Raw genomic sequence first — 24528 nt, 5'->3', positions numbered from 1 at the left:
CATCGTGAGAACGCATCAGTGGGGACGACGCGTACGGAGGCCGTGGCACAGCGGGCCCTCGAGCAATGGCTCCTTTTCCTACTAAACTAAGAATAAAATGAGGCGCTTGTTAATAAAGCACAGGAAATTCAAGAAAAGGGAGTCTGTGTCAGAAAGAACTGGTTAAATACAGTGCCAAGGGCCGACTCGTGGCCCAGTGGGCCTCATCCCACCGGCCATTCCTCACCTCTTATTAACAAAGGCAATAATTTAAAATGTCCAGATTTATGAAAAGGTTCCAAGCGCCCCTGACTCTGCAGGTAGTGACTCCGTTTTTGCATTAACCTCCTTGGAGAAGTCGCGAGCCCTCTCACCCCTTCCACTGAAATCATAAAATATAGGCTCTTATTACCCAGGGCTTGGGCCAGCCTGCAGCAGCTCCGTGATCCATCAGCTCGCTCCTCTCCATCGGCTGCTCCCACTCACACCTGCCAGGTGGAAGGCCAGCAAGAGGGCAGCCTGGGAGCCAGGAAGCCAGGAAGCCAGGAAGCCAGGAGAGGAGCAGGCTGTGGCCCCCAGGCCCAAGAAGACCCGAGTTCTAATCCTACCCCTGCCATCTACAAGCTGTGCAATTTCAAGCAAGTCACATCACCTCTCTGGTCTACCTCCTCACCTGAGAACCATAGAGGGGTTACCTTCCTAAGAGAGAAGCTGCTGGGAGCTTAAAAGTCTGAAAAGTCCCCCGCAGAGAACCAGATGCACAGTGGGAGTGCAGAAATGGTGACCAGACCGTGACCTGGTGATTTCATTGCCGAGTGTAAGAAGGACCCTGATGAGAGAAGAAATCGTGGCTGGTGCTTCCACACCCACTTACCACACACCATGGTCACACGCCACCCCAGCTCTTGGTTATTATTAAATAACCCCCAAGGAGGGGACTGAAGTGACAGGTTATATTCCCCTCAGCGGGCTGCACACAGAACCCCACACAGCGGGACCCCTGTCCACCAAGGGTTTCTTCCTGGTGCTTTTGGGATGAAATTGGCCAGCCTTGATTATGTTTGGATAAACTCTATTTCATGGTTTAGACTATTTGGGTTTGATTGTGAAATACGTACAATACGCAGCCCCTTCGCCCTGCCCGGCCCTTGGGTTTGAAAAGGCGAGTACATTTTGTCTCCTCACCGAAGAACAACAGAGAACACCTCAAGCTTTAAGGGTGACGACAGTTGGTTTCTCTCAAGCGAAGAGAAATGGTTTCTAGGGGACTGTGTACAAAAATGAAGAGGTACTAATGGCATTCCGGGTGCCTCTGCTTTCCCTCACGGACGTGAACATGACCTGTTCTGGGTCCTTGTTGTCCACCAGTGTCTTCTGAGCACCTCCAGGGCCAGGCCCACCCGGGTGCTGGGAAGACCAAGACAGGACATGTGTGGACCTGGTGAAGGCTGGAGTGGGGCCAGCTGCCAAGTCCCCGACTCCCAGCCAGATCCCAAAAATCCAATTTGAGGGCGATGTGATGAGACCATCTTTTCCCACGTCCCAGCCTCTTCTTCAGCTCAAAACTCCCCTCTGGTGGTCTGAGGGTCAGTCACTCTGTACCCTCCTAACACCTCAGGCTCCTCCAGGCCCAGCTAGGGCTGCAGAAAGGTGGGTGAGCCGGCGAGAGCCCTCCCGGAAGACGCCCACATCCACGCCTGTCACGGACCCACATGCTGGAAGAAGCCTCACTTTCCTTATCAGGAAACCTCAGTAGATCTCGGGGTCCCCCAGACCCCATAAGGCCAGTCCTTTAATCTATCTTAAGCAGAGAACGGCATCATGGGGCACGTGTCTCATGTTAGCTGTGCAGCCCCCGCCCCGTGAGCTCCTCTGGGGCAGGCATCCCACCAAGCTCATTTACAGACCCCTGTGTCTAGAGGCGGATCAGGCACCAGCACAGCCTGCGAATGAAGGGAGATCTGGGGACCCTCCCGGGCGCGTGTCTGAATGTGGTCTGGTTTCCCCGCACAAGCTACATTTCTGTTGCTGGAGTCCGGGCCGTCCTGCAGCCCAGTGGGAAGTCAGAGCCAAGAGCGGCGCGCACGGTTGGGGGCGGCCAGATTCCAGTCCCAATCTCAGTTCACTGATCGTGAGCTGTGTGACCCTAGGCATGTTGTTGGCACCTCTGCGCCCCAGTGTCCTCGTGAGCAAAAGGTGGGGGGGCTACCTCTTCCTAGGGGTGTTATAAGGACGGGGTGCCTGAGTGAAGTGTGCAAAGTGCCTAGGACACTGCCGGCACACAGTAGGCCCTTTAGGATACAGCGGCAAGTTACAGGAGCAGTGATGGCAGTGGGTCCCCCTCCCCTCTCATTCAAGCTAAGGAGGTCTCCCTGGCAGGAGACTCAGAGAGCGGGCAGGCATGGCATCCTCGGAGCAGGGGTTCTCGGGGCTGCTCAGCAGCCCTCTTCCTCCTCCCTGCCTCTCACACTTCCCTTTGGCTTTGCTGCCCTACGTGCTAGAGACCAGCCGTGGCTACCCCAAGATGGCAGGCCGATCAGTACACCCTCCGATGCAGGGAAGACGAGCAGGGACTCCTAGTGGCCCCATCTCACAGGTGAGGACACAGAGGCTGAAAGAAAGGAAGTGGCTAGCCAGGGTCACAGAGTCACAGCCAAGCACCCTGAGGACAGGAACCAGGCATGGTCCCACCTCTGGCGCGCCCCACAATGCCTGCAGCTTTTCTGCCAATCTGTGTCCACAGCGCCATTTAATTTCAAACGCAAATCCATGCGCAGAGCCCTGAAACCAAAGCACAACCACAGACCGTCTCACAACCTAGGCTGCATGGTGGCGTGTTCCAGGCAAGTCTGAGGGCCCCGGGACTAAATGTGTGGGGTTCCTCAAAGCACACCCTCTGTCTGCTGCCCGGTCTAACTGCACATTTCATGTGGCCTCAGCTAGACGACAAATTTCCTTCTGCAGTTTTCAATATGAACTCAAGTGGGGCAGTACGGCCTAGTGGGCAGAGCCTGGCTGACGCGATTCAAGCCAGCTCTGCCACACACATCTTGTGGCCTCCTCCCCCCACTCTCTGCCTCAGTTTCCCCATCTAGATAATGAAGGGGTTAGACGGGATGATCTCCAGGGACCCTGGGTCCTAGATCGTTAAAGATTAACTCAAGCCTTCAGGCTGCCGAGACGCACTCCACGTGGAGGGCGCCCAGCCCCCTGGCCACTTTCAGATTCCCTTTAAAGCTGCAGAACGTGGCAGCCTTGCTCTGAGATCTCTGATGTCGGTGGCCAGTGTTGGTTCTTCACATCCACTAACTGCTTTAAAGCGCTGCATCCAGGCTGCATTAAAAATTAATTACACATGCTATTTTATTGCCAGTGCATAATGTAATGAGCACCAGCTGTGCTAAACAGCCAAACTCCTTTTTAAGACAGCTATAAAAAAAAAAAAAGAAAGAAAGAAAGGGGGGGAAAAAAAAAAAGAAAGAAACTGCACTTCCAAATGCCTCTCCTGTCAGAGCAGAAAAAAACAGCAACATCTTGTATGGATTTGAACAGAATTCTTTGATTTTGCTGTGCCTTCAGACCGTCTGCAGGGCCGGCTCGGAGAGTCGGATGGAATCTGACATGGTGGGGACATTGCTGGGACCCCTTTTATCTAAGGACAGTCACACTGGTAGGTGTCCCGGCCCCCCACTGGGCAGCATGGACTCCTCCTTCTGGCCCCTGTTCCCCAGTGACCTTGGCCCCCGCTGGTGCTAGAGGAGATGTGACTTCCAGGCTCAGCCAGACAGGGGACTTTTCTGGAGTCTACCCAAGACCTGCTGCTCTCGGCCACCTCGACCAGCCTGGGCAGGCAGCTTCCTCCATCCCAGGGACCTTGCAGATCTCCATGGCTTCTCCTGGTACTTCCTCTAGGAGTCTGGGTTTTAGTGGCAGACAGTCCAGGGTGGTGCGGTCCCAGAAGCAGACAGACCACAGTTAGCTTCCAAGGACTGGCATTGAGAAATCCCCGCTGGGTGGTAAATGCTGGACCCCTGGCCCTTTCGGTGATGCCGACATCACAAGGCGTACACATGACTCTTTAAATTTTTAATAACTCCCCTGAGAACGCTTTTTCTACAGGGAGCCAACCCCCATTGACCCTGGGACCTGATTGGCCCAGAAAGACCCTACAACAAACGCGCCTTTGCAAAGGCGATCGCAAGAGCATGTCTGAAGCCTTCCCCCAACGGAGTGCTTCTGTCCACAGACGCTCACCCACGCTCCCTGCTCTTCTTCTTCACCCATACTCACCCCTCCCTCCAGAGTCTCCGTGGAGGCTCTCGCGCCCCACTGGGGAGCCTTGCACCCCTGCACCAGAATCGAGGCAGTGCGCCGGCGGGGGCCTGGCGGGCGCTGCCATCCTGGCCTGCAGCACCCCTGGGCTTCCCACTGATTCTCCAGCGTTAATCAAACCCAGTCCAGAATGCAACTACAGCTTGCTTCTTGTTCTGGTATGAAATGTGCAAAGCACAGACCATATCATTAACATAAAACTTCCAGAAATAAGGCTACTTTCCAGACAGACCGTATTAATTGCACCAAGCTTCCACAGCTAGGGTGGTCTAATCCACTGCATCTCATTGGACGGCTTCAGTTATAAACACACACACACACAAAATGAACACTGGGATATAATTGAAGGAGGAGAAAACGATAGATTCTACTGTTAAACCCTACTATTTACTTACAGGTATTCTTTTATCTTTATTGTCCCTTTAACCCATGCCAAGAAACCCCAGACTGGTTAAGTAACACAGCAAGCACCATTTCAGTAGAAAAGTAAATTGAATTTAACTTTACAGGGTTGCCCTGTGATTTCAGCCTATACTAATGACTGCAACTGACTCCTTCTATTAAATCCAAACACTTCCACTTCCCCGAGCCGGGGTCCTGTGTGTGCTTGTGTGAGACCTTGAACTTCACCACGCTCGTGTACTAACCACTGTGCATGATGACCATTTTCGGCTTTTAAACACGCAGGTGAAGTTTGTCACTTCCTTTTCCTCCTCCCAATGCCAGGACAGGAGCTGAGCAAGCTGAGAGGCTAAATGCCTTTCAGAAAGGAGACCCGAGGATCCAGCCTGACGTAAGATGCCACACAATGCCGGACACGTAACAACGTATGTTGTGAAACCCACTCTGCTCATGCATGAATCATGATGTCTGCAGGGCTCGCTCAGCACAGGGCATTGTTCTCAGCACCTGGCATGGATGACCTCATTCAATCCTCACAGCAGTCCTTCCAAGCGTGTACCATCATTACCCCCATGTTACAGGTGGGGAAGCTAAGAAGGGAAGAAAATGGCCTGTCCAGGGTCCGACAGCCATACAGGGCAGGACAGAGCTGCCTTCACCCCACAGTGATATGTTCCGACGTTGGCCTCTCAGTCATAGAAGCCTCACCGTAGGGAAGGGTTCAGCCCAACGGTTGTCAAAGTCTTCTCTGAACACCCCACCCCTGCCCTGAGGTCCCTAGCCACACCCCATGCCCAGTCACCCACAGCAGCTCAGTAATCGACACAGATCAAGAGATCAACACGAGGAGCCTCGTTTTTAAATGTTATATATGTATCATAGATATATGTGTGCACGTGCGTGTGTGTGTGTGTGTGTATAACTAGAGGGAAACTGAGGCTAAGAGAGGGGGGATGACTAATTCAAGATCACCAGTCAGGTGGAGTAAGGGCCAAAACCACACCCTGAACCTCTTAACTCCATCAGCACCTCAGGAGAAGCTCCTACATGGAATTTCTCAGGAAACCTCATTTTCTAGGAATTCCTGGATTCAAAACTCCCCATTATTTCAGCAGAGTCAGAAAGCAGTGGATGAGCGAAGGTCAAAGAAGCCCCTTTGCTTTGTGCATTCAAGAAGTCCCTTCTCCCCACTGTGACCATCTGAAGGAGGCCTGGGGTTGGGGTGCTAGGAGGCAGAGCTGTCTGGGGTGCTGCCAGCCCAAAAGGTACACAGCACACACCATACCTGTGTGGTTTCCTTCCCCGTGAAATCACATCCTTCTATAAATAACTGTGAATGCATTCCCGGGCATGCAATTAACCTGTGTGAAACACGGTTACACCAGGGTTTTCCGTATTAATTTGAAGAGATAGGTTCAGTGCATCCTGATCCGAGAAGGGACAAAACAGAGTGAGGACGGCGGCCCTTATACAGAGGACTGCTTCTTCCTAACGGGTTACTGGGAATTTAATGACTCCATTCCAACTACTAATTAAACAGGCACTAAAAACACTTAAGCAAACAGCCCAGTGCCAGGGACAGAAGCCACAAAGGGACAAAAACCACTGGAATAGGGTATTTTCAGGTGTTGAAATTGATCAGAAAACATGGTGGTGCAACCTGGCGGCGGCTAATTAGTGGAGACCCAATAATGACAGGGAACAGGGCTGGGCAGAGGGGCAGGGGTTGAGAGCAGGCCCCTGGAGGGTCAGAAGCTGAGGTCCCAGGGACCCCACGCACAGACACCGCGCTGCCACCAAGCATGGCAACTGCTCCTGGGCTCGGAGCCCTCACAGCATCAAGTTCTAAAATCCAAGAAGGCCTCTACGGCCGAGATGAGACAGGAGCCAGAGGGGAAGCCCAGGATCAAATCCCACCCCTGCGCGTGCTCTTCCATCGCCTTCGAAGTGTCCTCCTACCGGCCCCGCTCCTCCCCACCCCCACCAGACTGCGAGCTGCAGGAGGGCAGGGAGCTACCACGCCTGACTCCACCTTGTCTGCACAGTGTCTGCAAACTAGGTGGCCAAGAAATGGCCTTTAGTAAAAGAATAAATGAATGAATCAATCAATCAATATGAGCTGTGAGACCTCAACATCTCTGAGCCTCCTTCACTCATCTGTAAAGGACAGTGAACCTACCTCCTAAGATTGCTGTGAGAAAGAAATTCAAGCATGCACACAAAATGCCTAGCACAAGGCAGCGCACAGTAGGCCCTCAACACACGGTCCCTAAAAGGAAGTAGGTGGTACTATGGCTGATAGTGGGTGTGTGAGGAATGTCCCCTGGATGTAGGCAGAGGCATGTGGCCTTGTCAGGAGGCATCCTGACGACAAATCCCAGGCCCAGCTACTCATCCTGCCCAAGCCGTAACTTCCCGACCTACAAAACGGGGGTGTAGCAGGTCCAGCACAGCATGGTGGCCTCCAAGCAGAGCCAGGGGCAACAGAGAGTTAAGCGAAGTCCCAGGCGCCCCTCCGCCAGGAAGATCGTGTTTCTGCACCGCAGAACTTGACTGAGTCCAGTTATAAACAGTCAGGCTGATCTTTGATAGCTCGGCCCCCCTGAGTGGCTGCAGGGGCTGTGGCACTAATTACAGGAAGCCGTGAGAGCAGGGCAGCCGCCCAGGCAGGCACCCATTGCTCAGCAAGCAGAGATCACAGCACAGACCTACAGAGCTGGGACAGAAGTCCCCGTCACCCTGGGCACCAGGCCGGCCCGGCTTCCTTGCAAGCAGTGCCGACTTTCCCAGGCGATTTCATCTTTGCTTTGTGCATTCAACCCAGTACCTATGATGTCACCATCTGTCATAGCGGGGTCTTGAAGCCTGCAGGCCTCCCCACCATCAGGAAGGCCCAGGGAGCTCCAGACCCTGGAGCTGAGGCTACCTGTGACCCTCTTCAAGGCTATGGCTTCAGCAGGGAACATCCTTAGGACAGCTTCAACTAAAAGCAAACCCCGCCCAATAAAAATTGTTCTCCTTTCACCACCCAGGTCATGAGAAAGCCTGCACTGTGCCCAGCGCTGCACCTGCCCTCTCCTCTCCTGGCCCCTGCCTGGAAACCGGACCACCAGCACTCACCACCACATGCATCTTTATCAGATCCAGCTTCTGTGGCCTCCGTGCCTGTCACACCGGGCAGGTCCTGCCAAGACACTGGGCAGGAGAGGCCCCTGCCTGAAAATTCTGGGGCCTCCAGGCCAGAGCAGAAATTTGGGTTTTGTTTGGGGACAGTGTGGGGTGGGGGGTGCATTAGCCAGGTCATGTCGCTACACTGCCCTGCCCCCTGTGTGCCCATCTGTAAAATGGGCAGCCACAGCAACCCAGAGCCGGGCACACAGTAGGTGCTCAGTCCTTCAGGTAAACACATGACCCTGCCCCTACCCCAACGCCTCTCACAAGGTCTCACGCCCTCCGGTGGCCCAACTCAAAGGCTCCTTAAGAGTGACTTTTTTTCCTCAAAGTTAATGGGCAACATGTTTTCGCAAAAAGAAACTCCTGCAGTTTGGACGGCTCCAGCAATGTACACAGACAACCAAGGAATCTTCTCCTAGCTGTGTCTTGGGGAGCGGGGGGAGTGGCTGGGGCGGGGGAGAGGGGGTGGCAGTGGCGAGGGCCGAAGAAAACCTCAGATGTTAAGCGTTATCCAATTAAGCTTTAGCTAAACAGCCCAAAGAGATGAAATTTGGAGGCTGGGGAAATGCATTCTGGGAGAGACTCTCAGAATGGGTGGAGGCACGGGGGGGACCTCCTGACCAATGGGGCACTGGCGTACAGTTCTGCTGGCATCCTTCACCACTTCCCCTAATGCCCCCCAAAAATGCCTTTGGGGTGAGGGTTGCACGTCCCCCCACCTTGCCCCAGCCCACCTGGGAGAGGCAGCTGCCGGCTCTGCCAGGGCACACCCCGCCACCCCCGGGAGCCCGCCCCCCACCGCGGCCCTCTGTTACCTGACAACTGACACTGACATCCAAAGGGAGCCTCCGTGTGACCCTCACCCTGAGTCCCGTCACCCGAGACAGGGCGCCCGCTGCAGCACGGCAGCGGGAAGCAGGGAGGCAGAGCGCCCAGGGCGCGCAGAGGTGAAGTGATCACGGATGTGTGAGGGTGGGAGGAGGCAGCTATGGGGGCCATCGCTGGCAGCTGGGCAGGCCTGCACGGCCCTGGAGAAAAAACAATAGAAAAGACTGGTCAGTCGGGCCCTGGACTGTACACGGGGCTCAGGGTGCGGAACAGGGGCCCCGGGCAGAGGGCTGCAGGCCGCCCTTCCATGGTGGGAGGCCCCAGGTGCCAGGCCCTGCAGGGAAGACAACCAGCACACAGGCAGGGGCCTGAGGGGTCCTGCTTCCAGCTGCCAGGTGGGGCTTAGGGCCAGACTCTCATCCCTGGGGGCCTAACGCAGGGAGCTGTCAGGGCCCCCACTCCCAGGAAGGTCCCCACATGTGGGGACTTCTGGAGTGTTCTGGAGCAAGCTCCATTCGGGGATTTGTCCCCCAAAATCTGGACCACCTCCCTCTGGGAAGATCCAAGCCACCTGGGACACCTCCAGTCCACCTCCGAGCGCCTGGGCGCTGGTTAACCTTCGGCTTGCTGGACAGCCAGCTAACTGGTGCCTCTCACCAGCCCGCAGTCCTCCGCAGCGACCTGAACCCCGAGGCCTTTCAGAAGGCTTTGAACACCCCCCAGGAAAATCCTGGCACTGGCCAGCACCCCTCCTAACACCTCCCGGGCCTGACAGCCACGACACAAGGCCAGGGGCCTGCCTCGCCTCGGCCCCCCGGCACAGCCTGCGCTGGATTTGGCCGTTTATCTTAAATGGCTAAGAGACCACCAGGGCAAAACATTTGTGTGAAGCCCTTGCCAAAACCACAAGTGAAGAAGCCCAAATTCCCTGGGTAAATAATTGAGCGGGGAAGCATCAGAGAGACAAAAAGAAAACATCAACAAGAGGACAGGCAGCTGGGCCCCGGGCCCGCTCTGCCAGGGAGGCCACCCGACATTGCTCGTTGCCCCACACAGGTCTGCAGTGGGGAGTGGGGGACCTGGATATGCCCACTCCACGGCCCTACATGGGGTTCCCTATCGGGAAGAGCCACAGGGCCCCTGCAAACCCACTGTGAGCCAGAAGCCACCAGTCTTCACCTTAAGTGAGAGTCCCAACATGCCATGGGGCTGGGCTTAGGAGACCCATTGCACAGACCAGGAAACTGATGATGTGACCACAGGAAACTGCAGACACCAGCAGCCAGCCCCACCAAAACCCTGGGTGCTTGGCAACCAGGGTTCTTTCTCTACGTTATCCAGGGGTAGAGGCATTCGGGCATTTAAGAAGACCTGCAAAAGTCTTGCCAGGGAGCGAAAGCTAACACCAACACCACTTGGGCCCCTCTGGGCCAAGGAAGACCTCCTACTAGGCGAGGCCCAGGGCCCTGGAGCTGAAGACCTCAGAAGGGTGTGGCCAAGGACACATAAGCAGTTGCAGCCACAGATGCTGAGCAGAAGGCAATGTCCCAGAAGGTTTAGTGCAGGTCCCCAAAGAAGGTCGGTACTTGAGACCATTGCCACCTGCCTCCTCCCAGAAGCCTGCCCTGATCAGTTTTTACTAGAAACCTCCCCCTCCCCCCAGACCTTGGACACTGCATAGACCCTGCCTACAGACCACAGAAGGCTCCAGATCATCTGTAACTGTGACAGCCCCTTTGTACCCACAACCACCCCATTCCACAGGGGGGAAACCGAGGCTCAGGAAGGTCTGGGACTTGAGCCCAGTTGGTCTTCAAAGCCTGGATATACCCTGCTTCCCGCTGGCGCTGCAGCTGGGGTGGAGGGGCCAGGGCACCCAGGGATCCTGAGAAGGAGGGCAGTGGGGAGCTGGGGGAGAGCCTGAGGGTCCGTCAGGCTGCAAAAGAGCAAATCTGGGCAGGCTCCCAGGTGCTGGGTGAGGCCACAACATGGCCACCACCATTCACCAGGGCTGAGAAAACGGACAGGAGCACCGGGGCCTGGCGGCCACTGTCCGAGCCTGAAGTGAGCAGAACTGTCTTCATAGTTGGGAGGAAGGACCGCAGGGCAGCTCTAGCCGCACCCCTCTCCTGGAAAGGTCAGGCTTCGGTCAGGGTCAGGAAAGGCAAAGTCATCCCCAACTCAGGGAGGGGTAGGCGGCCAGGCAGCCCCAGGAGGGGCTTCCGTGCCTCATTAGGAATTCTGACCTAGCTGAAGTCTACCGGCTCCAGGGGTCGCCGACTCAATGGAGACAGGGGAGGGGCCAGCAGGGGGGCAGGGCTTCCAATCCTAAACAGCCTGCAGAGGCCCCTTGGGGTGTTCTCAGAGGACCCTCTGCACTGGGGGAGGTTCCCTGAGGAGCAGCTGAAGCCCAGGGCTCTGCCCAGGGTTGGAACTCCAGAAATCCTCTTCTGAAGCTAGTGCCAAAGCCCAAGGTGTTGAAAGAAGCCGCCTATCATATGATTCCATGTGTAGGAAGAGTCCAGAGCAGGCAAATCCACGGAGACAGAAGTCACTGACGGGGAGGGGATGTGAGGGCTCATGGATAGGGGGTGACGAAATGTCCAGGTGTTAGACAGTGATGACGGCTGCCCGACATGGTGAATATACTCAAAACCACTGATTATACACCTTAAAATGGTTAAAACGGTGAGTTTTATGCGATGTGTGCCTTATCTCGATTTGTTTTTTTGTTTTTTTAAAGCCCAACATAAAAGTCTCAGTGTCTGTCCCAGGCCACCTCCCAGCCCTCGATCCTCCTCAAGGAAAAGGTGTCTGCCTTTCAAAGTGCAGCCTGGAAATCCAGACCACACTTGATGGAGTGCTTCAGGCCTGGGACAAGTCAGACACCCACAGAGGAAGGCCGGAGCTCAGAGGCAGCCTTTGGAGCCAGAGGCCTGGGTTCAAATTTCTCCTCTGCCATTTCCTGGCTCTGTGACAAGGGGTGAGTCACCTTCTCAGAGACTGTCCTTTAAAGGAAGGTCGACACACCTGGCCAGAGCAGAGCTTCCAGTAAACACTCTGTATGTGGTCACCATCACTCATCTGTCTTCCTTTCTAGACCTGCTCCGACTCCCTGTGGCTCCCTCCCAAGCCTGACCCTGATATCTGTAGGATGCTCTGAGCCTTGCCAAGCCCTACAAGGCACTCCTGCAAAAAGCACTTTCTTTTGAGGTCTAGGAGGGTTCCCCTCTGGAACTGGAACAGACGCACACGCACCGAGGTATGTGGCAGAGGGACGCCAGGACGCCATCTCAGCTTTATGTGGGATCTAGGTGGCTTAAAAATAAAACCCTGGCTGGCTGGACTCCTTATCATGGAATTTCACTTTCATTAGGGAAAAAGAAATACACAGTGACTACGCATATCATCTCATTTAAGCCCAGCAGCTCTCCTGTGAGGTAGGTAATATGACCCCCTCTCACAAACGAGGAAACTGAGGCTGGGTGCCCAGGACCACGTGGCTCTTAGCGGTCGGATTCTCTCTGTGCATCCTGTACAGCGAGGTACAAAAACGTCCAGAAATAAAACCCCTAAAATATTGAAGCTCCGAATCAGGGTGTAAGGTAATTTTTAATGCCTCCATTGCGGGGGCGGAGGTCTGTAACCTGTCTCCCTTCTGGAGGGGCCCTGCAGATGTTCCCGCTTCGTTCCCCACACATGCGCACTTCCCCAGCGAACACGCCCACACCGACCAGCGTGTAGACACAAAAAAAACGCGCCTGGAAAAGCACCAGCCTGGATTTGAGGAGACTGTGAGCCTTTCCCAACGCTGAATCCTCGGGCGTCCTCTCCCACATGAGAGGGTTACCGATTCCCAGCCAGCCAGAGGAGCTCTGGAATACACTGTGCAGATGTATATTTTTCTCCCTACCGGTGCCTTTCAATTGATACATTTTTTTTAGGCCAAGAACTCCTACTGATAGTGCAAAAATGAGTCATAGATCCGGGAGGGCGACAGACAGACAGGGAACCAGCGCCTGTGAGTGAGGGCCACTGGCAAGGAAACCTGACAATCCCCGCGCCCCCTCCCCCCATGCCAAGACATTAATTCTCACAAGTCGGAGAAAATTACTATGCATGAATGCAAAAAGCATGATCAGGAGTAATTAACATGGCTTCATATGCAAATTTTATTAATGCAGAAGTACAAAGTCATTATGCAAATGAAACTTACGTCAACTCTCTTGACAAATATTCATTGCTGAGGCTCAAGTTTCTCCCTCTTTATTTATTTATTTAATTTTTTCCCTCCCCCCCTTTTTTTTCTGGGTCTTTTTTTTTCTAGGGGCGCAGGTAGTGCTGGTGGCCACTTTGGCAACAGCAAGCCACAAGGACTGTTTGACAAGTTTGCAAAGTTGTTTTTCAACCAGAGAAATTTATTCTTGCATTGTTGGTTTTGCTTTTTTTTTTTTTTTTGGTTGTTGGCAGGTACAAGGCAGCTCATAGGCGAAGGGAAAAAATAAAAAAATAAAAAGCTCTGGGCAGCCGGCAGCCAATCAAAACGCCAGAGCCTGTAATGAGGGCGATTGATGGCTGTTTGGCTTTTACTGCAGGGTAATGAGGAGGGGGAAAAATATGAATATTCATGAGACTGTGCTCCTGCCTTTGATGATTAAAGAAATTTTTAATATTCAAATAAGCGCTTGCCAAGTGATTAACAAAGAACATGCACGCAGAAATATGGAAATGCGAGCCGGGGAAGATTTGAGAGGCGAACTGACTGCAGGAAAGGCAGCCCCAAATTTCATAAACAAGATAGGCAGATAACCCAATTCGCACGCAGGCAAACAAAAACATTTCTTTCCGATCGCTTAAATATTTTGCCAGCTACATTGTCTTAAGGATGATAAAAAAGCTATGTATTAAGGGGGTGGGGGCGGGGAGGGAGACATCACATGAAGTCAAAGGCATGGCACACATTATCCTGATTCCAGCCCACCCCGACGGGAAATCGGGAAATCGGGGCTCTTTTTCCGGTTTGTTAAAGAGAGAAGATGGAGGGGAGCCAGCTCAGACTTGAAAACCCAAGGCTGGCCTGTTTGGGGCTCCACATGGCGGTCATCAGGCCTAGGGTCGGCACCTCCACAGCAGTCATTTGTCACTTCCAGGCTTGTTCAGAGGCCCAAAGACTGGGGACAGTGACCACTAGAGGGGGAGAGGATGTGATTCTTGAGGTCCCCAATCATGAGAGCTCAGAGCCTCCTCTGGACTCAGGCCCTGGCCTAAACACATGAAGAAGGTGATTATAGGGGGGTAGGGGGTGCATCTTGAGAAGTTGAAAGGACTCAGACTTCAGCCTGGGGTCTGACCCAGCCATCTCAGGGCCAACCACACAGGGCACCAGCTGCCACGATGCGAAAGAACCTCCACTGGCCTCAGTCTCCGTGAGCTGTCTGCTAGGGCCACAGGCTCATATTTTAACAGCTCCACCACGGGTTCACATGGAAGCACATAATAACAGTATTAGCTGGTAAAATGATCCTGCAGTTAAAATACATCTAATTAGCAGCCGATGACATCCATTTTGGCAATTTCCTATTTAAAAGAAGTGGAGTGCCACTTTAAAGGAGACAGGCCTAGGTACTCACCCGACAGGACCTAGTCCTCCTCCCATCATCATCTCTCTCTCTCTCTCTCTCTCTCTCTCTCTCTCTCCCTCTCTCTCTCTCTCTGGGGGGGAGGGGTTTAGGGACAGGGGTGTGGCTGAGACAGCAGGAATAGAGAAGAATTCTAAGGCGCCTTCTTTGTTACTCAATTTCAGAGCTACTGGGTCTTGGGGTGGGTGCTCAAAAAATGAATTCCTTCACTCCACAGGTATTATTTCATGCCTTTTTCTTAGTTTTTAATTACCAAGGTCTGGGAACCAGAAAAGACTGGAACTTGTTTTTATAAATATAAAATAATAATAATAATAATAATAATAATAATAATAATAATGCAAAGCAGAAAGGAAATCCAAGCAGTAAGTCGCCTGTGAGTCCAGGACTGGTCCCCAGGACAGGGCCAGAGGCTGCATGATGTACCACATGGCTCAGGTCACCGAACCAGAGTGTCTGGGGGACTAAGCAGTTCTCTGCGGGGAGCTAGGGTTCCCCAAGTCCCACTTCCCACTTCCAAATTCTTGTTCTAAGTCAGGCAAGTCTGAGCACCCATTGTGGGTCTCCAGGTCTCTGGCTGCCATGGGTTTGGGTTTGGGTTTGGGTTTGGAGGTGCACATGTAAGTGTCCTTGAAAGGAGGAGCAACGGTGGGGAGGGACATAGGGTCCCAGCTGTGCTGGGAGACGTCCTTCAGGGTCATTGCATGGGAGACATAAAAACATAGTTCAAATCCATGCTCAGGCTTTCCTGGGGCTGCCTGTTGGAAACAGCAGCACTTTCGGGTGGCTGGCAGGGTGGGGATTCCAAAGCAGCTAAAGAGCGTGGTGGGCTTCCCTCACCGCCAGGGCCGTTGTGGGGTTGGGGCAGCAGGAAGGGATGGGGGGAGGTGGGCTTGCCAAGGGCCCCCAGGAACATCTCTGGGCTTGAAACTGGCTCTTCTGCCACTGCCCCAGTGACCATCCAGAAGCCACCCCATGCTGCCCACAGCCCTGTGTGGACACCAGGGCATCAGCCCTTGCCCACCCTCTCGAGAAGGCCAATGAGAGGCAGCCAGAAATGCATCCCTGCCAGCACCCTGAGCCAGGCTGAGTTCCTCTGAGCGTCTCCCTCCCCCACACTCTGAGATCTGTCAACGGTGAATCACTAACCAAGTCAACTATTTTCTCCCCCGTGTGCTACACATTTAATGCACCCTACAAAAAGGAGAGGCGAAGCCCAAGAACAATCAGGCCCCAAACAGCACTGCCAACGCCCGTTTTCCTCCTTCTACCGGGGCTGAGAAGGGAACGTCCTCCCCAGAAGCTGCGTCTTGCAATTAGAAGCAGGCACGCAGGCACGCCGGGTCCAAAAGCACTTATGTCCATGGCTGCCAGCCCCGATTTCCTCAAGACGCAAGCCGCTAAGAGACTCTGGGAAGCAGGTCCCCTTTCTGCACCCTGAGCTCAGGATCGATGAGGTTACATCACAAATTCCCAAACCTTCTGTGCCCCCCCCCGAAAGGCCCAGTGAGGTAGCATTTCAGGCGCTGTTGGGGAGGAAGGCTGTATGGGAACCATACTTGTGAACTATTCAGCGGAAGACACAGGGAGCTGACCGAGTCCTCCGGCTGACCATTCCAGCCCCGAAGCAGGCATCTGTGGGGAAAACAGGAAGCTCTGACTCTTTTCTTCTGCTCAACTCTCGACTGACTCTCAGGGAAGCTCCTGGAGCTCTCTGAACTGGTGGGATGCAAATAAACGGAACCACTTGTCCTGCAGCCTGACGCTGAGGCCTATGTGCCCTGGCTCCCAGACACACACAGAAAAACAGATATGAGTCCTCCGGGGTGACCACAGCAGGCAGGGGCCACCAAATCGGGGCCCACGATCCTGGAATGGGCAGGCCTGGGGACAACAGAAGGTGAAACCATGTGTTTCACTAGCTAGAAAATTGTGTGCATGCACGTTTATTATACAGAGATTATATATATATGCATACACACACATACACATGCATAGATCAGCAACGTGGACACATTACATGCATCCCCTGGAATCCAGAGAAAATGAGGACAAACAGGAGGTGACAGATTCTCTGAATCTCACCAGCAAAAACAGCTGGCCAACACCTAGCAGAGGAATTGACCCTTTTTCTCCATCCAGGCTCACTGATCTGCTTCAATCTTTAGCAGTTTCTGCCCTAAAACAACTCATCCACAATCCTCCATTTTCTCTCAGGCTGCATGAGGGCCCACAAACAGTATGCTACCCTTATCTTCATGACGCACCCCCGGAGGAAACATGCAGTCTATAAACTGCGGTAAAAAGCTGGATACACACTTTGGGTTCCAGACATGAAGACTTTGGGACTTGGGGTCAGGCCCCTGCATCCCTTTCCCAAATGGAACTTAGTGGCTGGACTCTCAATGGCCAGCTTGGCCAGGCATCCCTTAGATCAAGACCCCCTTTCCCTATAGTTTAGAGGGAGCGGGCCATAGTCAAGAGAGAAGTCACCTGTCACAGGAGGGAAATAAACCAGGAGGTGACCCTTCACCTAAGGATACGTTTTCTTTCCCATCAGCAGCCACCGTGCCTGGCCTCTGAGGAATGACCTGGAAACACTGAATCCTGACCCGCTTGTTAAAAATTGGGTCCTCTACAGAACATGCTTAAAAACTGGTGTGTTCAGGAAGTTGTGGTGGTTCTCAGGTCCCACAGCCTCCAACACTGCTTTGGCTCAGCCGCCCTTCATAGAGAGCACGACAGAATAAATAGAAGGAGAAAAGTCTGAACTCTGAGAGTCCTGGAGAATTAAGAATGAAAATAACGCAGCCCAGCCAATCAAAAGCACATCGAGAAAACAGAGTGCCCAGCAAGGAGGTTAATGCAATGACTCAAGCCAAGAGCTGCCAGGAAAAGAGAATACAATTCCAGGTGCAGACAGCGTTGGGGATTTGAGAAATGAAGCATCACCGCCATTTTTTTAGGATCAGACCATAAAGTTCTACCTGGGCAGTTAAGGGATATGCAACCAAGGGCTCAGCAGGGTTCCTTGTCTTAGATGGGATAGAATTTTAATGTGGTTAGTAGGTGAAAAAAACAAAGAAAGAAAAAATTCAAATTGTATAAAAGGGGACCCTGTTATCGTTTAAATACATTGTTTTTGTTTTTAGTTGCATTTGTTAGTTGCATGCAATTGGTCTCTACTACTATAATTTAAAAAAATCTAACTGTCCCCCTAGATTTTGTTGAGTCTTTTTTTCTTCCTTTTCATTTTTTTTCCCTTTTCCTCATAGATATATAGCATATTGAGGTTCAATGCTTTGCATCACATAAGAACAAAATCTTTCTATGGCCTCCTTATGTTTCTAAGCCAAGTCTGAAATGTTACTGACTGAAGCATTGAACAGGCCTGTAATTACTTCCAACAAAGTAGTTAGTTCCTTTAACTGAGCTTTCTGTATGTAGATGGCATTTAATATACATATTATGAGCTTTCCTTTCAGCACAGGTAGCATGTGACGACTAAAATCACAAATTTTCTTCTAAGGAAACAGTCTGACAGCCACCTTCTTGCTTATTTTTTGACGTGAAAGCCATTTTCCTCTCCTAACACACCACTGGTGACGTACGGGTGTGTGCACAACAAAATTTGTAAAAATTAACACTTTGCAGGATTCATTTAATAAAGATTGCTAGCACGTTAGCACTGGTAGCATTGCTCCTTACGATTCAATCTAGCCAGGCGCCCGATGCCGCTGTTAACAGAGGTTTACGTTCAGCTGAGGTTTATACCGCTATTTAATGTAATTAAAGAAACCGGTAGCGTAGTCCTCAATGGAAATAGCATTTCTACTGCAAAGTATTCCCATTAGAAATTGGGGGAAATCAGAGCATGCTGACTTTGATTTTGTTGTAATTTTTTTTTCCTTGGCTGTCTTTGCAACGGAGCTGATGTGCTGGACCTCAGACTGAATTCACGACAGACATCCCATGATAGTCAAACCTTGCCCCCTGACAGGAGCGCCCAACCTTTATTTGCCATTTATTTGCTTTTGAAACTGTTAAAAACATATATATTTTTAAACCTGCAGTCTATATTTGGCTGTAATTCTCTGCCCAGCACACAGCACCCCCATAACCATGACTTTCCAGATACCCCACAACAACGTGGTGGATAAAAGCACAGAGGCAGGGGGGCCTCCCTGGCTTTTCTTTATACAAACAATGAGAGTGTGGCTGGATCCCAACAAGCACCGAAGCGAAGCCCGGTTGGGACTAGAATCTAACTGTAACCTCAGAGGAAGAATGCAGCAAGCACTGCTCAGGAAGTCTCAGAAAACAAACAGGCGCAAACCCAACCAGAAATAAGGAGAAAACAAAAATCCTTGCACCACATCATCCAAAATGGCAGAGAAAATTAAGACTTGGGGCTGATAGGAAGGGGGCCTGACTCCGCTCTCCAGGCCCAAAGCAGACTCTCCTGGTCTGCGGCAGCCTCCCGGCCTTGGAGCTGCCAAGTGCAAACAGAAGAAACGGAAGTGAGACTTGTATCTAAACCTGCTCTCTCCATGTCCCTGCGCGTTGGAGGTGACTGGGTGGGTTTGTGTTTCCTCCCTAAATGCATCTTCATACCCTTATTCTACATCCTAATGGCTTTGGTGGAGTGGGGGGTGACATCAGTGTCACTAAAAAAACGTCACTCTGTTTTGCAAAATCCAGCAGCTTCCTTGGCAGCAAGAAAGGCTGGCTGGCATTATCCCCTCATTTGACAAAACTACTATTTCTGGGCATGTGCTCAAAAACAGGTAGGAAGCAAATGCTGAGAAATAAGGAAGTAAAAACAGCCAACAGATTCTTCACTACCAAGAACGCCAAGCGTAAACATGATTTATTTAGCTTTGTTTAACGCGTCTGTCCTCCATGCAACTACAAGCCCACTCGGGTTAAGGGGAAGGGTGGGGAGGAGGGGAGAGCAGGGAGGGCCACGGGGACAAGGGGACGGACAGGAGAGACTGCAGCTCCCTACCAGGACTTGCTGCAGGGTCCCGGTCAGAGTTTTAGGAGAAAGAGAATCTTCTGCCCCCAACGCATGCATGTGTGTCAAAAGAAGGCTGCACTAATCTGCTTGTTAATTAACGAGCTGCCACTAACAAAAGATAGAAGACCCAGTTCATACAAACAATATTTACGTGGGCGTTGTGCGATCTTCCCTTCCTTTTTTGCAAACCATGTGGGCAGAGACACACGTGGAGGCCCCTCAGGTGGGGGGGGGTCTGAGCTTCCAAGACTGGACATGGGGAAAAAGAGCACTACCCCTGCCGTCTTTGCCCATCCTTGCATGCCCACATGGTGCTGACTGAGGTCTGTATTCAATTAAGGAACACCAGACAGCTTCTGGCTCCATGCCTGTACCAACGCAGGCTACGGGGGGATCTGCTGTGCTCCCCACCCCACTCCAGCTCTGCTGCCAGAAAGCAAGGGCTCCCTCAAGTCCCCCGCAGAGAGCCACACTCCCCCACCCACACCCCAAAACTCAAGTCTCAGGTCTTGGCCCTGCCGGGGTGAACCAACCGAATTCATAAGGCAAGCACCTGTGTTTTCCAAGTACTGCAAGACTAAACCGCAGGTTTTGGGGCCTGCCAGAGGTGACTCCCATTAAAAAGCTAATTCGGGTCACTCAGCATTTGCTGGGAAAAAAGAATCCGAGCCTCTCTCAGAGAAAAACAACAACAAAAAAAGTAAGGTGGAGCCCAGCGAGACACATGGGCCCTCCCACTTCCCCAGTGAAGGTACCATTTCACAGCAGCCAGCCACGCGCTCTGTGGGCAGGCATGCCAATTTTTCAGCTTCGAGAGGCGGCAGCAAAAGCGAAACAGGCATTTCCTCACCAGTCCGCTCCGAGTTGCTTCCTCACCCGCACCTAGCAAGACTGCGCACTAAAAGGCCGCCAGCTGTATGCATTTCTCCCCAGCTCAAGTCTGCACTCTCTCTGCCCAAGCCCTCCCTTGGAGCCAGACACCAAAAGTCAGGAAAGATACCTTTCCTGGTCTCTTCAGGTCAAGAACAACAGCAAACCTACTCTGTATTAGGGTTCTGAATCATACGACAGTCCCCAAACAAGGAGCTGGGGGGGGGTTAGTCCCCTAAAATGATTGGGAATGGGGGAGAAGCATTTCCTATTGGTAATAGGTTACTAACCTGAAAATGCAAGGCCTCCCCCTTCACTCCCCCCTCAGTCCCCTAATCTTCCCCCTTAGCATTGAACCTGACATGCTACACGAGTAGCCATGCGATTCCTTGCCCCTCACCCTGCCCCATGGACTGAACAATGACAGTCTACTCTTTTTTCTAATGTCTTTGAAATCAGCATTTACTTCACTCCTACGGAAGGGTTTGTTTTCCTATCTGGACGGTGGCAGGTGTGTAAACAATTGGATAGCCCCATTGGATAGATGAAGAAATGCAGAGATGGGTTGGTGTGCCCTGTATCGTTGAGGAACAGACATATTTGAGGCTGTGCAGTGCCTGCCTGCATCTCGAACCTGGGGCTTCGGCACTGAGATAGCCCCTAGTGCTCCAGCAACAACAAACACGAACCGGAAGTCTAACCAGGGGCAGGTGCTGCTCTGGGAGGCCACGCTTCCAGAAAGCCCTGTAAGAACATCTAGATTCCCCAAAGTAACAAAACTGAAGATGCTTAACTGCACCTCTGAAGAAGGCCTCCCTGGGACCCTCTGTCGACCGATTCCGCTGGTGTTTATTTCAACATGATCCACCTGACAGAATGCCCCCTCCCCAAGCAAATCCCCCTACACACGCACACACAGCTGCTGAACAAAGCAAGGCAAGTCACCTGTGCCCAGCAGACTTGTCAGGCTCAGAACAACACACTGCACACGAGGCAGCCCACTCTGCCACGTGGACACAAAGGTGTGTGCCTCGGACGGAAGAACACCCAGGGGGCTGCAGGCCTCTCTTCAAGGAGGGTTCTGGATAAAAACCTTCCACCACACTGGCCCCTAGCTTTAACCTGAAACTACAGGGGAAAATCGCCAGTAATTACTACAACTGTGAATGTCAGCATAAAACAGGTGAGTTCGTCTCCTCCTCCATGAAATAGCCATTAAGTCAGCCAACCACAGGTTGCCTGTCTTTCAGGCAAAAACGTGAACAATCACCACACACACACACCCACACACACCCCGTGTCTCCAAAATTCCTAAAATGTAGATCCTTCTAAAGGAACTGCAGCGACCTAGGATGGGCCCCCCAAACACACACACCCCTAACGAGTGTTTCATCTTTCTTTTCATAAAGGAATCCGGTAACATAAATATTGATCAAACATGAGAATCTGCCTTTTCGGTCTTGGACCATTATGAGCGCTGGACTGTGATCTTTACCCGTATTTACAGATATTCAAAGGCAGATTCTATCTTGTTAGAACTGTTATAAATGGACATCTGAGGAATCGACTAGCAAGTTCAGGCAGATATGGAAACCTTCCCATCTGGGGCTGCCAGCAGCTTTGAGTTCCCAAGTGTTGAATTGGTTACTTTTTTCACAGGCCTTTCAATAAAGTAAATTGACAAATACCTTCAGATTCTTCCAACAGAAAAGCTAGCTGCTCCAAGTTCAGGTTAACTAAATCTGAGGGGTTCTTTTAGATCAACTCTTACTCAAAACGCCATAAAGTTCCTGTAGCCTTGAGAGTACAGATAGTGCAGTATTCTGTGATAATTTGGGTCAGCCCAAATCATAAATAGATATATCAATTTTTTCTAATTACCTTGACTCTTGTTACAGCAAATTTCTGAAAATAGAGACGTGGTTCCAATTCTAGCCTAGAAAAGCTGTCACAGTGAAGGTAAACTTTTAATCTTCTATAGCCAAACAGCATACATTTTTATTTCTGGGAGTAACAGCTTTGGGAAAATGTTTGAACATTTCCTTCAGAGCTTTGTGGTAAATACGTTGGGCATCCAACCACTGCTTTTCTGGGTTTGAAGGGCCTGCTGGAGTACTTGAAACAATCGGAGGCCAATTTTTAAGAAGCAAATATAGACTCTTAGCAAGGTGACCATTTGAATACAAATTCTCTTGGGGGGGATGTGACTGAAAAAGAAGGGGGGCTGGCGGAAGCACTGACATGAATTTCCTGTAATTCCACTGAGGCTTTGTGTCCCATTCTAGTGGAGGGTCCCATTTCCACACAACTGGGAAAACACTTTTGTTCTTAAGTGTTTTAAAATTCCAGCCTCAGGAATTCCCTCTAGAAAAGCAGGCTTCCTCTCTGACCAGAGGGGAGCGGAAAGAGAACCCCAAAGAAAACCTCTTCTGGACAGGACTGTATGCCCTGGATAGACACAAAATGCAAAAGGAAACTCAGAGGATCCTCCCAACCCGGCCTCACCTGGATCTAGGGAACTTCCAGGCTCTGTCCAGCCAACGTGGGCTGGGGAGTGTGGCGCTACCCTTCAGTATTCTGGCGCCCGGAGTAGGGGGTTTCCCCGGGCACCCCCAGGACCCCAACAAGGATCCCTGCCCCTCACATGACGGTTTCGGGGAGGAGGCCACGGGCAGGAGTTTTCAGAGTCCTGAAATGCAATTCTCCACGCCTGGGAAGGTCACTAGCCCGGGTGTGCGCCCGGGGGTTCGGGGAGGGGGCGACGGGTGGAGGAGGGGCAGCCCTGCGCACAAAGGGGCCCCAGGACAGCGAGCTCCCCGCCCTTGACCTTGGGTCTGCCTCCATCCATCTCCGCCTGCTGCCAGAAAAAGGGGCTGGCCCCGGGCCAGGGGCGCGCTCCGCGCGGCCGCAACAGGGCGGGAAACCAACAGGGGGGCGCCGGGGGGCGGGGCGGGAGAAGGCTCAGAAAAACAGGCTCAAGCGCGGCAGAGCGCTCCCTGGAACCCTGCATTCCAACTACCCCCCTCCTTCGGGAGCCGGGTCCTGGGGCAGCTCCGACTCACTGCACACATACCCCCAACTCAAAAGTTGCACGGATGCACGAAGGGAAACCCCCTTCCCTTGGCTAACCCTACGACTTCCCCCCCACCACCCTCCCACCCCCGCCTTCCTCGGACCTGGGCCGAGAGGGGGAGGGGAGCTGTCACTGGAGGAAGAAAGGAGCGCGCCTTCCCTGCGAGGCCAGACGCGGGCAGGGTCAGCTGTGCCTTTGCCCGCCCCTCGCCGCCCCGCTTGGGCAGCTGGCCCATTAAGTCCCCGAATTATGCATGGACCTGGAGCCCCCTCAGCCCTCCCGCCCCAAGAAGACACAATCAACGTGCGCGGGTGGGCCTGGCGAGCAGGAAGGAGGTGGCTGATGGCAGCAGAGCCGCGCGCCGGGGCGCAGAATGGAAAGTCAACGAGGCCGGCTGCCTGGTGAAGGCCAATCTCACCCAAAGGCCCAGCGGCAGCGACTCCGAACCCCCGGTGTAACCGAGTCGGCAGGGGAGGGGCACAGACCACAAGGGAGCCCCCCTCACACACACACACACACCCCAGAGCAGTCACAAAGTTGCCAGTGTCCGCGCTTTTCCCTTGCAGGGTCCATGAGGCGCGAACTGCCCTCGCGACCCCGCCTGAGCTTTGCTCTACTCGCCTCGGAAAAGGCCATTGTGTGCCCGGACTCGGCAGGGAAGGGAAACTAATTGACCCCAACCTTGGAGCCCCTGGGGGCGGGGCCTGAAGTTCCCCGCCGGCGTGGCGAGGAGCACTGTGCCTGCCCCCTCCCGCAGGGGAGGGGATGGTTTGCAACGAGTGTGTACGGTCTGGAGAAGAAGAGGGGGCCTGGCGGGGGGACGGGTCGGGTCGCTAAGGACCCGGGAGGAGCAAAACGAGTCTTGCAAGTCGCAACTGTTGGGGCACACGGGAAATTGCATTAGTGGTGAGGCAGGTGGCGCCTGGTTTCACGGGAGCGGGATCTGAGGTTCAGTCTCAGAGTTGCAAAGATTTTTATGTCCAGCTCCTCACCCCACCCCCATAGTTTAGACCGCGCCAAGGACCCTGGCCCCGAAGCGCTCTGCAGTCTCGCATCCCCACCGCATGTGGCTATTCGGTTTTCTGTGTCCCGACTGCCGCACTCCGGATGGCAGGGCCCTGGCACTGGACAGAAGCTGTTTGCTGCCTTGGGCCCGTTCGTTTCTGGAAATGAGTTCTCTCTCTCTCTCTCTCCCTCTCCCTCTCCCTCTC

General features: G+C 52.8%; 1 protein-coding gene across 4 annotated transcripts in view; it reads right to left on the bottom strand.

Annotated features, from left to right (window-relative positions):
* Positions 1-24528, bottom strand: part of BCL11B (BCL11 transcription factor B) — a 92022-nt gene that overhangs the window by 43857 nt on the left and 23637 nt on the right. For 2 of the 4 annotated variants that reach the window (XM_019639144.1, XM_019639145.1), the window contains exon 3: positions 8703-8915. The exons of the other annotated variants lie outside the window; for them this stretch is intronic. In XM_019639144.1, coding sequence (XP_019494689.1) covers positions 8703-8915 — 213 coding nt within the window. The remainder of the gene's footprint in view (positions 1-8702; positions 8916-24528) is intronic. 4 annotated transcript variants of the gene reach the window in all.

The sequence above is a fragment of the Hipposideros armiger genome, unplaced genomic scaffold (assembly GCF_001890085.2).
Source record: "Hipposideros armiger isolate ML-2016 unplaced genomic scaffold, ASM189008v1 scaffold_43, whole genome shotgun sequence".
Classification (NCBI taxonomy): Eukaryota; Metazoa; Chordata; class Mammalia; order Chiroptera; family Hipposideridae; genus Hipposideros; species Hipposideros armiger.
The sequence above is the reverse complement of the archived record's forward strand: the minus strand, read 5'-3'. Positions and strand labels throughout refer to the sequence as shown.